The sequence below is a fragment of the Felis catus genome, chromosome C2, assembly GCF_018350175.1.
Source record: "Felis catus isolate Fca126 chromosome C2, F.catus_Fca126_mat1.0, whole genome shotgun sequence".
NCBI classification, from domain to species: domain Eukaryota; kingdom Metazoa; phylum Chordata; class Mammalia; order Carnivora; family Felidae; genus Felis; species Felis catus.
The window spans coordinates 139,670,179-139,684,944 of NC_058376.1; the positions used below are offsets into that span (position 1 = coordinate 139,670,179).

General features: G+C 38.7%; 1 protein-coding gene across 9 annotated transcripts in view; it reads left to right on the plus strand.

The window, feature by feature from the left end:
* Positions 1-14,766, plus strand: part of LOC101082513 (ubiquitin-conjugating enzyme E2 E2) — a 371,654-nt gene that overhangs the window by 280,930 nt on the left and 75,958 nt on the right. For 7 of the 9 annotated variants that reach the window (XM_045037676.1, XM_023260600.2, XM_045037678.1 and 4 more), the window contains one exon: positions 818-950. The exons of the other annotated variants lie outside the window; for them this stretch is intronic. In XM_045037676.1, coding sequence (XP_044893611.1) covers positions 818-950 — 133 coding nt within the window. The remainder of the gene's footprint in view (positions 1-817; positions 951-14,766) is intronic. 9 annotated transcript variants of the gene reach the window in all.

Genomic DNA, 14,766 nt, shown 5'->3' on the forward strand with positions numbered 1-14,766 from the left:
CCTTAAGACGGGGCAAAAATCTATTCCTCAAGGAACTTCTAGGGAGTGGCAGAAAAAGTAAACACTTTAAAAATACAGTTTATGGGGGTGCCTGTCTGGCTCAGTTGGCAGGGCATGCAACTCTGGATCTCGGGGTGGTGAGTTCAAGCCCCACGTTGGGCCTAGAACTTACTTTAAAACATTTTTTAATTAAAAACATTGTTATAAAATGAAATACATCTTGTTTTCTACAGGCCACACTATTCATGATACATGAGGGCCAAGGGAGCAGAGATTCTTTGGCGGGAAAAGAGAAAAGAGGAAGATTCACGTGGGATATGATACTTGAGCTGAATTTTATGGATGATGAACATTTACTGATCTCTATGAACCTCATTTGTATTCTCAGTTGTTAACAGGCGGATTAGATTATTTTTTATTAGACTTTATTTTCTCTAGTGGCCCTTCTGTCTTCAAAAATTTGTCTCTTTCACTCTATGACCAAATCATCTTTTTTAAGACCTCACAAATAATGTCATGCTTTATTAAACATTTGTGCTTCTACCTCTGGTCTTTGGTCCTAGGAATCTTTTGTTCAATAGGTACAGGATTGTGGATAGCAAAACAGAATCTTCCTGATTCTGTTTTATTAAGTAATACCAACATCTTTTCTTTATAGAATATTGATGATACTGACAAGTGAACCATCATATAGAATTATCCTACTTGTTGTGTTTTATTGCAATTGCTCAATTTATTGTTACCAAAATAGAATTTTTTTTTAATTTCAGGGTTTACATAATCTCTAAGCACATTTCATTTGTATGTCTTATTTCAGTGCTGGACCCAAAGGAGACAACATTTATGAATGGAGGTCAACTATATTGGGACCCCCAGGATCTGTCTATGAAGGAGGGGTGTTCTTTCTTGACATTACCTTTTCACCAGACTATCCGTTTAAACCCCCTAAGGTCAGTATGAAGTATTCATCCATTTTTAGCAATATGTACTGTTGTATATGTATACACATATACATATTCTTAAATATACATATCTAGGAATGCATGTCTATTCTGTTAACACAGACAGATTTCTAAGGCTAATTGTATTTAAAAGGAAACAGAATGTGAAAAATTATAGGCTATATCCCTACCCCAGCCCCTCACTCATATTTCATTGATTTTTCTCATCCTTTCTCAGCGTCTCCTTTCTGTGGTTTTGTTGTAATGTAACATAAAACAGCATGTAATGGGTGGAACTAGGTGAGTGAGATTGGGCCTTTGCCAGCCCTGGAACCCAGAAAACCAGACACAGCCTGAAGCTGGAGCCAGAACCGAGCCCAGGAGCCAGACTAAATGCAGAGGGAGTCCCACTACTCAAGTCTGAGGGTACTTAGGGTACTCCAGCTATGGAGTTTGGAGTTTTGAAAGTTCAGCTGCTCACATGAACTACACATGTGCTAGAATGGAAAGTGTGACCCACAAAGGCTGAAAAATGATGCCAAGAGAATTTAGTAAAGAAGTATTTGTAATAGTTGGTTAATGTAAATGACTAATTAATGAACATAGGAAATTTACACTTATTTAAGACAAAACTATACACTTTAAGAATTCTTCACATTCCTTTCTACTGTCTGTAAGTCAGTCATTTGATGATTTGATGGGTTTTAATTCATTCTCCACTTTGAAAAGGAAAAGACCCTAAAAATACTGACTCTGTGCATTGGCCACCAAAAAAGAATTCTTATTTGACCTGACTTAACCCCTCATTGCAGAGGGAAATAAAACTTACTTGAGATGTATGTTGGAGTGCACAGTTTTAAAAAGTGAAAATAAAACTGCCTATACCATGAATTTCTGTAATTCCTCTCCCTCCCTCTTACCTTTACTCCCTTTTTTCCCTCTCTTCTTTCCTTCCTTTCCACTGATGCTTGGATATCAAAGCAAAAGTAACAAGTATAATTTTACTAAAGAAGAAACGAAGGCACAGAGAAACTAAGTAACTGTCCCAGTATTACACAGCATGCAAATAGTGGTGTCCGTATTTGAACCCAGGAAGTTGGAGTCCAAAGCCCATGTTCTTTTCTACATCACACAATACATTTTATCCAGGCTGACAGAGCTGGTGGCACCGGTGACCACCCATTCCTGCATTAGGTTGGTTTTCAGCGATGAAGCAGTCATGTGTCTGATATTTACTTTCTCCTTTTACTGGAAGGGAACCTTATGTCTTTCATTCTACTGGGACCGAGCCCATAAATCACCTGGAGTAGTTCCTGCACTGCCAGTGATGCGAGGACCTTTCTCAGACAGCCTGTTCAGTAGAGGAAGGACAGAGCAGGGAAGAGGAGGAAAAGTTCAGATCAGGGAGTTGTGCAGCTTGTGAGTCTGGTGCAGGCTGTTCTCTACATCCGAAATACGCATCTCAGAAAATCTGTGGGCTTATCCACGTTCGGCATGACAGAAGTGTGTAGATTTAAGCTAGAAGAGGGAACTGATAAGTTAGATAAAATAATTGTTTCCAGGGGCGCCTGGGTGGCGCAGTCAGTTAAGCGTCCGACTTCAGCTCGGGTCACGATCTCACGGTCCGTGAGTTCGAGCCCCGCATCAGGCTCTGGGCTGATGGCTCGGAGCCTGGAGCCTGTTTCCAATTCTGTGTCTCCCTCTCTCTCTGCCCCTTCCCCGTTCATGCTCTGTCTCTCTCTGTCCCAAAAATAAACAAACGTTGAAAAAAAAAATTTTAAATAATTGTTTCCAAAAAGGCTTGGATGGACTGCAAGAATGGCCTGAAACTAACAGGATGGAATTTAACATGACTAAATGTGTAGTATTTCAATGAGAATTAGAAGGAAATCATGATACAAGACAGGAAAGAGAGGCCTACTTCATGTTCATGTAAATAAAACTTATGGGCTTTTAGCTGATTAAAATTCTTTGGGAACTTAAGGTTCCTGAAGCCTTACGGTGACATTTTCAGGACTATGATCCCCAGAACTCTGCACCAGTTGCACTGTATCTGGAGGGCTTCATTCACTTCTAAGCTCTTCATTTTAAGAAGAATAAACACGATTAAGCTGGGGAAAGAGTCATCCACATTCCTGAGCTGCTTCGATGGGTAAAACACTACAGTGGACATCAGCCGTGCCAACTCCTTTCTTTTCTAAAACACCCCACAAAGGGTTAGATGTTCCCTTTCACAGATGAGGAAACTTAGGTGAGGCTTAGAGAGGTTTCCGGTAGACAACCAAGAATTTACTGAAATCTGACTTTACAGACCATGTACTTTCCGCTGTTAACCTGGAGATGTTCACCAGTAAAAATAGGACTAGGAGGAATGTAGTATCTGTCCTCAAATGTTTCAGGAACTGTGGTGTGGGTTAGGGTTTAGACCTTACTCTGGATGGCTGGATGGAACAAAAATAGAAACAGGAGGGTGTCACAGGGAAGTAGATGTTAATTCTTATGGGGAATATCTGATCCACAGCTGTACAGTCTGCTTTTGAATAGCTCGACTTCTGAGACAGTGGGCTTCCCTTTCCTGGGAGTAACTATTTGCTAATATTTCTGTTTTTTAAAAAGCTGAATTATTACCTGTCAGAATATTACCAGAAAAAAATTAAGCTCCACCACTGAATGAATTTGATTAAACAATCTCTTAGGACAAAGGAAAAATCAAACTTTGGTAACTCAAATCACAATTTAAATGCACACTTAAATGTGCACCCGTGGGAAGTGTTTCAGAGCAAATTATCATCCCCTAATTTATCAGTTTTAGAAACCAGATTTTGTAGACAGATATGCTCTTCAGTGGGGGGAGGGGGTTGTGGGTGTCTTGAAAGCTGTTAACTAAAACAAACACTTTCATTATTAATAGTTTTGAGGTACCATGTCCATGCCTTTCTAGTCTCCTGTTATTCTAAGTAGTCTGCATTTGGCATTGTCTTGGTGCTTCTCCTCTGTTGCCGTCACCCTTTGTTCTTTTTTCATCAGCCTTAGCCACATAGTTTGATTAATGAGCCATTTCCCAATACTCTGAAGAATGAACCCAGATAGTAGTAGGTGTCAGAGAGAAGTGTTAGTGAGGCCAGAGGTTCACAAATAAATCTGACTGGCTGCCTGATGGTTATCAGATATCCATACCATAAAATTAGAATATAGCGTAATGGGATCCATGAGATGACTTTTCCCCAAAATCTTACACTTGGAATCCTAAGTGAGGACTTTAAATGCCCTCATGCTCAAAATAAATACTTTGACATAATAAGCCATTTAGCCGTGTTTTTCAGTTTAAAAATATCAATAAATAAACCTCTACCACTTAAAATGTGGGAAAAAATAAATACTACAGTGCTCAAATACATCATGTAAATGTCAGTGGAGTGATTTGGATGCCGCTTCAAGCCATAGGAACTTTTGGGAGTAGGACTTCTTTAGTTTGAAAATCCCACACTCCACTAGCTGATTTTTCAAAATCAGACAAGCCATTCCAATCATTTCTTCCAAAATCCATCTAAATTTTAATAAGGCAAGCAAAACAATTTTTAATTGAGTATTTAATGTCCATTAAATTTAGTATGCTGGTTTTAAATAGGTCAAGTACTAGTTAATTTGGAAATGCTGCATCCTAGTACGATTCTCACTGCATTAATTTTGTATAATCAATATGTTTATGCTGTCTTACTAAACCTACAGCATTCTTATTTGTACAACCTTGTTAATTGTGTCTGTGGTATCTGATGCCAAGTCTTTAGTTGAATATTTAGCCATCAATGATAATATTATTTCTATGGGAAAATATCCATTTAATGAAACTAAGAATAATATGGCCAAAAGAAAAGCATAATAAATTTCTGGTATATCCCAAAGCTTTTTAATACTGTATTTTTTTCAGTATAGACATATATTTCAGTGTTTTAATTCAGATATCTATTTATTTGTAAACTAGAAATTGCTTTTTATCTTATTGGGGATTACATTTTTGTATTCATATTATAGATAATTACTCCTGTGCTCAAAACCTACACTTTTTTATAAGTCCAGTGTGTAAATATTTTAATGTTCTTTACTCTACAAAGTCTACATATTTGTTATAGAATAGAAAGTAATTGAAAATAAGCAAAAGGAAAAAATTTTAATTACCTACAATCCTAACCCAAAAATTAATTATTCATGCCATTTTGTATATCTCCTTTGAGACTTTTGTTCTCTGCATATAAATATGTTGTATGCATACTCACAAATATATAAATAAATATTGGGCCCTTATTGCTCCTGCTTTTAAAATTACTTTTTGCCTAATATTCTGTTTTCACCAAACACTTAATATTGCTCAATAAATATGTAGTTACATTAGAATTATTGAGGCTACAGGGTATTCCATTGTATATATATACCAAATTTACTTTCCTGTTGTTGGACATTTAAGTTGTTGCCAGTATTTCTGTTATAATCATTGATGTGATGAATATCCTTACAATTACATATTTCCTATACTTGTATAATTATTTCCTGAGGCTAAATGGGTTGACATGGAACTTCTGAGTAGATAGGTTTATATCTGTAAAATTTTGTTAAGGGCTGACAAATTGCCCTCCAGAAAAATTGTACCAGTTTACATCATGGCCATCAACATAGTGAAGAGTTCAGTACTTGCCTTCAGTCTGCTCAGCTCTGAGGATTCTTAGTCTTTTTAAATCTTTGCCAGACCAATAGAGGAAAAGTTAGGAGATGTGGAAGTTTTCACATATACTGTTGTCCAGCTCTTTCTCTTTTTGTGAATAATATGAAAATCTTTCCCTGAAAGTTATACACCAAATAAAATTAACAAGCATACTTGAGAAATTCAGAAGCAAAATAATAGGGTATGTTTTATTTCTATATTGTTTTATTTCTGTATTCTCTTTTTCTACTGAAAACACTTTGCAAATATTGTGACACCCTGTGTGCGACATATTGTGCCTCAGAGATTCTGATGACAATACGCGCCAACTTAGTCATGTTAGGTAACAGGTCAGATCTTTGTTTTTACAGCAGAAATGCGTAGAGGTAGCCCTTTCAGATTTGATTTTTTTTCTGTCTCCCTGTGGATCTGCATATTCTTATAAAAAGTAAATGGGCATTTTAAAACAGATTTAAGAGTAGGTAGGTAGGTAGAATGAAGTATGTTTGTTAGTTTAGTGTCTCAGGCAGCCTGTGCACAAGTCAAACATGCTGTCAGTGTTCATATCTTTTACTAGAAAACACTGTTTTCTTTGGTAATGGCAAGACGGTATCTGCCGGTAGGTATTTTCCAAAAAGGAACGATAAAATTTGTGCCTAAAATGTTTTAAAAACTGAGTGCATGCATAAAGGTATTTGTGTGAGTAAAAGAAAGCTCTTTAATATTAATAATACCTAAAAGCTTTTTAGCTTTTTAGCTTTTAATGTAATTTTTTTCATAACAAATTTTATCAATATATTTAAAAATAATCTTAGCAATCGTTTCAGAGCATATTTTATGTTTTATGGGTTTTTTTTTTAAATCTAACTATAACATTGCTTACTAATGAAACGTCATCAAATAAGAAGAGTCTTAACTGCTTTCAGGCAATGAAATAGATAATTCAGGTCCATCATGTTTTCAAAATCTGTATTTTATTATCCTCATTAGAGTTTAACCTTAAACTGACAGGACAAGGCTAGTCATGAATAAAGTAGCTAATTAGTTATAGTAAGGAGCAATGATACTCAGCATTTGAAAGCCAGAGTGAGATCTATACCTAAAACAAGTTCAACGAGGAGTTTTGCTTTTTATTTGAATTAGGTTATTATTATTTACTTGTTTTTATTGTTGTTTCTGTTTTTGCTGTCGCTCGAAGAAGTTGATGGTGTGTCAGGTTTGTTTTTTTTAATTTTTTTTTCAACGTTTATTTATTTTTGGGACAGAGAGAGAGCATGAACGGGGGAGGGGCAGAGAGAGAGGGAGACACAGAATTGGAAACAGGCTCCAGGCTCTGAGCCATCAGCCCAGGGCCCGACGCGGGGCTCGAACTCACGGACCGCGAGATCGTGACCTGGCTGAAGTCGGAGGCTTAACCGACTGCGCCACCCAGGTGCCCCGATGTGTCAGGTTTTGAGAAGGAGCCATGGTTTACATACGTAAATGCAGTTTCCCACTCATTTGCTCTGGCCTTGGGGATAGAATACACAAGTTGTGGAGTAACATGAATTAACTTGTTTAACCTGAGTTCATACATTTATACAAAGCCTGGCTGTGAATTAAGTGCTTTCATATGTATTGAATTGCCTTTTTGGCATCTCCAGTTTAACATCAACAGTCATCTCAAACCTAACAGGTCCAAAAGCAAACCATTGATTGCACAGCCCCATCCCACTCCTGCCAAACCAGCTCCTCCCGTCTTCCCCATCTCAAGTAAAGAGAATTCCATTTTTCTAGTGGCTAAAGGTAAAAACTTTGCAGTCCTTTTTAACTACTCTCAAACACCCTAGCCAGGCCCAGTCTCACTGGCTTAGATAAATATTCAAAATAAATCCAGACTCTAACCATTTCTCATCACCTCTCCCTAGTAACAAACACTGTAGCCCAAACTACCATCAGCTGCTCCCCTTCCCCAGATTATTGTGGAAGTCTCCTGTCTTGTATCCCTGCTTCTGTTATCCCTTCTGCTGTGTGCACCCCTATACCAAATGGTCCTTTTATAATACGTCAGATATATCAGTTCTTTGCCTAAAGCTTTTCAGTGATTCCCAACTCACTGAGTAAAAGCACGCAGTCGGTTAAGCGTCCGACTTCAGCCAGGTCACGATCTCACGGTCCGTGAGTTCGAGCCCCGCGTCAGGCTCTGGGCTGATGGCTCCGAGCCTGGAGCCTGTTTCCGATTCTGTGTCTCCCTCTCTCTCTGCCGCTCCCCCGTTCATGCTCTGTCTCTCTCTGTCCCAAAAATAAATAAAAACCTTGAAAAAAAATTAAAAAAAAAAATAAAAACCTTGTAAAATCGCAATACACTTTTCAAAATCGCTGTCGCTCAGGGCACCTGGGTGGCCCTGTAGGTTAAGTGTCTGACTTTGGCTCAGGTCATGATCTCGTGGTTCATGAGTTCAAGCCCCACATCAGGCTCTCTGGTGTCAACACAGAGCCTGCTTTAGATCCTCAGTCTCCCACTCTCTTTGCCCCTCCCTCACTCGCTCGCTCTCGCTTTCAAAAATGAATACACATATTTCAAAAATCACAATCACTCTTGACTCAGGTACTGTAAGTATACTGCTTTCACAGAACCTTGACATTTGCTCTTCCTTCTGCCTGCGTTGTTTTCCTCTGCCTAAAATTCGTGTGGCTCACTCCATTTTTCCCTTCAGGTGTCTGCTCAAATGTTACCTTTTCAGAGAAGCTCTTGCTTGACATCTGCTCCCCATGAGCTTTCCCACCACAACCACCATACTTGATTTTTCTCCATAGCACTTCTCCCTCCTGGCATGATACATTCCTTTGTCCGTGAGTTTACCTTTCTTCATTTAGCATGTAAGTTTCTTGAGCACAAGGACTTTGTCTGTTTCGATGTCACTCCTATATTCCGGCAGCTATAACAATGCCTGGAGATTTGATAGGCATTCGGTAAAAAAATGTTGAATTAATTTAAAAAGAACTTTGCCCTTAAGGCTGTATTCATTACTACCATCACCCCTGCTTATAGACTAGAAAACTGAGGCTCACTGAGGTTAAGTGGCCCAGAGGTCACATGGAAAGTAAGCAGCTAAACTGGACTCCAAACCCAGTTCTAAACTGATCCTTTCATTCCCCAACAGTAGAGAAGATTTGAATTGCTCAGGTTCCTGGAAGAAGGAACACTTATATTTTACACTCTGGTATAAGTTAATTATATCAGATCATTCTCTAAAGCAGTTTTGGGGGGAAAGCAGATGAAATTGATGATACAAGGAGAAAAGAATGTTAGGAAGAGATTTCAAGTGCCTTTCAGTTTGGGCAAGGATCTTTTTTTCCAAAAGGCACCTGGGGCTTTTCTCCAGTGTCTTCCTACTTCAAAGACACTGAGGTATTAACTCTATGTTGAACCACAAATAACTTGACTTCTGGATTTTGTTAACCCTGAGCCAAGAGAAGTTACTTCCCATTTCACAGGTCCTTTTCACAGTTAATTACTGTCAAAGTAGCCTTGTATCCTCAGTGTCATGACTGGGCTACAGCATTACTTGTATCTCATAAGTTTTCTTTTTTAGTCCATTCTCCTTTATAATAAACCATTTAAAAATGCCATGGTATATGTTAATGTGGTGTGAAATTTCAGGATGCATATGATGAGTAAAAATTGATCCAAACAGTGGTCATTGTCTTCCTACTTTTAAAACAGTATGCATTGTATCCATTTGTGTGTCCTACCACCAATTTAAGAATTACTAAGAAGGATTGGATTTTGTTTGTTTGTTTGTTTGTTTTCACCAACTTTATTTGTTCTAAACAAAATTAAATTTGCCAATAAGCTGAAAGGGAATCAGCCATTTGGCTGACAGGAAGGTCAATTTCGTCCTATTTTGTGAGGATTCCCCCTCTTTCTAGTTTTATAGAACGTGATGTAGTCCCAGATTTTGGAGAAATACCTTTAATTTATCACTGTCTTTCTTGAAATGCTTATTGCCCAAGACATCTTAATCTATTTGGATTGGACCCACTCAGCCACCTACACCTTTGCCCAAGCTCAGATGTTGGTGTGTATTCAGCTTCTCTCATATCTACTCACACACCCCTTTGAGAGTCTTGCCATAGAGGTAGGCGTCTCAAACAAGTATTTTACTATGTTCCTTCGTAGTCTGAAGTTCCATTCTCTCTGACCTCACTCCACATGGGAGTGGGTATTTGTTGATATTACCGTCACCATAACTGGAAGGAATGGGCAGACCTAAATTCCTTCACAAGGGATGTTCTTCTGTAAGGAGGCTCAGTGAACAAAGCAAACTGGATGTTTGGAAAATGAGGAATCCTCTTGCTGTCACAGCCATGGGAAGATGGCAACTCACCAGAGAGAGGTGGTTTTTCCAAAGAAAGGTTCCCAAATTTAGACAAGTGACACTCTTCCCTCGAGAGGGTTTTCTGAAGAGAAAAGGGTGAGGTGGCTTCAAGATGAAATCTTCAGGATCCCAACATCAAAGGGCAGGGATCCACTAGTCCCAGAAAACAAGGTTAACACTGGGGACTCTGAGAGAAACACTGTGAGTCTCAGAAAGTTCAGAGATAACAAGGCAGTGTTGAAGGAATAGTCTGGTGAAGAGGGAAATTTCTTCACAACTAAGCCCAAAGAAAGTTCAAATTTGCAATTTTCTTAACCTTGTAGGAAAGACTCCCTGATGAGAACAGATCAAGACCTAGAACAGACAGCGTGTGTTGATGAAGTGTCTGTAAATTTTAAAACAAATTATTTTCTGTCATCCACTTGAGAAATGAGGTGGGGAAAATGGTATTCTACACATAAGAAAAAATTGTGATTGTTCTTTACCTTATTTAAAGTCATTACTTGTTTGGATGGCTATATATGTAATGCTGTTTTGTTCGTGTTTGGATAGAATGGGGAGGTCTGAGTTCATTTTTAAGACTACCAGCCAAATATCAGCTCTTTTTTAGCAAATGATCAAGTTTCCTTGATTTTTCCCCTTAGGCTTGAATCTGGATCTCTTATTAAGATAGCAGCCTCTTAGAGATTTGCTTAAGCAGGTCCAAGGAAAATTAGGGAGAAAGGAATGTTCTCAGTTCCTAGCCGACCAAGATCACAGTATGTAATCGTGGCTTGTCACTGAGTTAGGGGAAAGATGTGATCATTTGGCCCTTACAAGTATTTTGCAGTCTTCCGCTATAGAAAATAAGGAGAAACAGAGTCACACAAAAATTAAAGATTATGAATAGAATAGACCTAATATCAGATAGCTACACTACTTCATACAGGTGTAACTATTCTAAGCAATCAGATACATTTTTCTTATGGTATTAGTATGTTAGCAGAAACCTGCCAAAAATTCTTATAAGTTCTTATTAGTTTCTATTTAAAATGTCTGTGCTAAGGCTAATAAAGCAAAGATTTATTGAGCCCTTACTGCTTTCTGGGCCTTGATACATAAAGATCAATAAGACCCAGCCCCGGGGACCATGTAGACAAGGAGAACAACAAGCAGGGGTTAATACAGTAGTCCAGGCTAGGAAACAAGGAAGGCGGAGCTTTGGGGATAAAGACAAGGGGAATAGTATGTGAATTCTTTTTTTTTTATTACTTTCTTCAGTAAATACGCGTGTACCATGCACCGTCCAGATACTGAACATACAGAAATGACTCTTTCTTGAAGAGCTTACATTCAAGAAACGATAGAGCAAGATTTCTCTACTTCAGCATGGTTGATACTTTGGACAAGATAACTCATTCTCGCGGAGGGATATCATTTGCATTGTAGGATCCATAGCAGCATGTCTGGCCTCTTCTCACTAAATGCCAATAGCAGTCTTTCTCCCCCACTCTGAGCCCCCCGATTTGTGACAGACGGAAGTGTCTCCAGATATTGTCAGATGTCCTCTGGAGGCCCTAGGGAGATCACCTGTGGTTGAGAAGCAGTATTCTCTTTTATTTTCTTATTCGAGTGTAATTGATACGCTCTGTTACAGGAGTTTCAGGTGTCCAGCGTAGTGATTCAGCTTCATTATGCTGTGCTCACAAGTGTAACTACCATCTGCCAACCATATACCACTATTACAGTATCATTGACTACATTCTATCTTTTACATGCTGTATCTTTTATTCCTGTGACTTACTCATTTCATACCTGGAAGACTGTACTTTTTTTAATGTTTATTTATATTTATTTTTGAGAGACAGAGAGAGAGAGAGAACACTCAAGCAGGAGACAGGCAGAGAGAGAGAGAGAGGGAGAGAGAGAATTCCAAGCAGGCTCGGCACAGTCGGTGCAGAACCCAACGCGGGGCTCAGTCCCACAAAGCCTGAGATCATGACCTGAGCCAAATCAGTGCTTAGATGCCTAACCTACTGAGTCACCCAGACACCCCGAGAAGACTGTATTTTAACCTCCCCTTCATCCATTTTGCCAACCCCCTATACCCCTTCTCTCTACCAACCATCAATTTGTTTTCTTTATCTATAGATCTGATTCTGGTTTTTGTTTAGAGAAGCACTGTTTTAGCAGTAACGTTGGTATCCGCTTTTAACTGATGAGAGACATCTGTGAGGACTCTCCAGTTTCTAATCTGAGTAACCAGGTAGGGACATGTTTCCTAGGAGGAACATATAGGACATTTGGCTGGGAAATGTTCATTAGGCAGCTTTACAGATCTGGAATTCAAGCGAGGGATATGAGCTAGAGATACAGGTCTGAGGATTGAAACCCTAGAATAAATGACCTCACCCACAGAAATATGCAATTTTGAACCAAAACTGAGTTTTTGAAACTAAAAATTTCCAGAATGGGTGTCCCAAAGGAAAGACTGATAATCGAAAAGAGCAACAAAACTCACATTTTCTTTCTTTCCATATGTTCTCAGTATTTGAGGATTGGAGGTTATTTTCCATGCAAGAGTATACAGTAATGCCTCACAAAATATCATATTCTTATTTTAAAAAGACTCATCTGTTAATAAATCATAACAGCATGAATAATTATACCAGTCAAACAAATTCATCTTCCTACAAGTGCCTAAATAAGGACTAAAATAAATCAAAATAATTACTCCTGCGAGGGAATGGACTAAATGACCTTCTGCAAGCTCTCCTTGAGCCTTTTTTCAGCTTCAAATTCTACTGACATCTTGGTGGTTATGGAGCGTTGTGTACTAGATATCATACTGTATTTCTTAATGGCTAGTATTTTATGCTAACATTATGTAATTTTACATTCACTATCATACTTGATCCTCTCACTTTGATAGGTAGGTTTCATTATTGCAGGAAACTGAAACTTTTTTTTTTAACGTTTATTTATTTTTGAGACAGAGAGAGACAGAGCATGAACGGGGAAGGGTCAGAGAGAGGGAGACACAGAATCCGAAACAGGCTCCAGGCTCTGAGCTGTCAGCACAGAGCCCGACGCAGGGCTTGAACTCACAGACCTCAAGATCATGACCTGAGCCGAAGTCGGCCGCTTAACCGACTGAGCCACCCAGGGGCCCCCAGAAAACTGAAGCTTTTAAGTAAAGTGATTAGGATCACATAGCCAATAAGTGCCAAGGCCAGGATGAGAACTCCTGGCCTCCTCGTGAGATTAAGCCCCACATCTGGCTCTGTGCTGATAGTGCAGAGCCTGCTTGGGATTCTCTCTCTCTCTCTCTCTCTCTCTCTCTCTCTCTCTCTCTCTTTCTCTTTCTCTCTCTCTCTGTCTCTCTTTCTCTCTCTCTCTCCCACTCCCCCTCTGTCCCTGTGTCCCACACTCTCTCACTCTCATCGTCTCTCTCTCTAAATAAATAAATAAAAATAAATAAGTAAATAAAGAAATTTGGCCTCCTGATCCATTCCAGCTACCCTGACCCTTCACATCTGTAGTAGCTAAACTGGAAGTGATCTTTGCTAAAAACACAACAATCCATCCAGTTTATTGCCAACAGCCATACTTTAGATGACCCCTTGCCTTCTTTTATGTACTTGATGGAAAACATCCATTTTGCTTTTGTTTTTGTGAATAATTAGGTTAAATAAGGTTTTTTGTTTTGGCATTTGCAAAATTATAAATTTACATATGTATGATAGATATATTTATATTCTCCCTATACATGCCCACGAATTTATTTTAATCTCTAACCCTATAGATTATATAAAACAATAGTTTATACAATAAGGAAATAATACATAAAGCAATATGTTTATTTCACGTTTTTGCCATTATTTTATTCATTTCCACATTTTTTCTTCCTTTCTTTCCTTAAAACGAATTCTTTGGGGCACCTGGGTGGCTTAGTCAGTTAAGTGTCCGACTCTTGGTTTTAGCTCAGGTCATGATCCCACAGTTTTGTGGGTTCAAGCCGTGATTCGGGCTCTGTGTTGACAGTGTGGAGCCTACTTGGGATCTCTGCCCTTCCTCAACTCATACACACAATCTCTCTCTCTCTCCCTCAAAAATTAATAAACTTAAAAAAAAAACCATCATCTCTTCTGTAGTGGTTTTCTTTTAAAAACAGACTGATTTTTTTATTGAATTTTAGCTGATATACAATATAGTATTAATGTTAGGTGTACAACATAGTGATTCAACATTTATATATGTTACAAAATGCTCACAAGTATAGCTGCCATCTGTCACCATACAAAGATATTACAGTATTATTGACTATATTCTTTTTTTAATGTTTTTATTTGTTTTTGAGACAGAGAGAGATAAAGGATGAGCAGGGGAGAGTTAGAGAGAAAGAGACACTCACACACAATCTGAAGCAGGCTCCAGGCTCCGAGCTGTCAGCACAGAGCCCGACGCGGGGCTCGAACTCACAGACTGTGAGATCGTGACCTGAGCTGAAGTCAGGTGCCTAACCGACTGAGTCACCCAGGCACCCCAATATATTCTTCATGCTGTACTTTTCAGCCCACTCACTTGCATTTTATAACTGGAAGTTTTTACCTCTTAGTCTCCTTCACCTGTTTTGCCCATCTGCCCACCTCCCTCCCTCTGACAACTGCCAGGTTTTTTCTATGTTTAAGAGTCCGTTTCTGTTTTTTATTTGTTCATTCATTCGTTTTGTCTTTAAGATTTCACATATAAGTGAAATTGTCTTTCTCAGTCTAACTTATTTCACTTT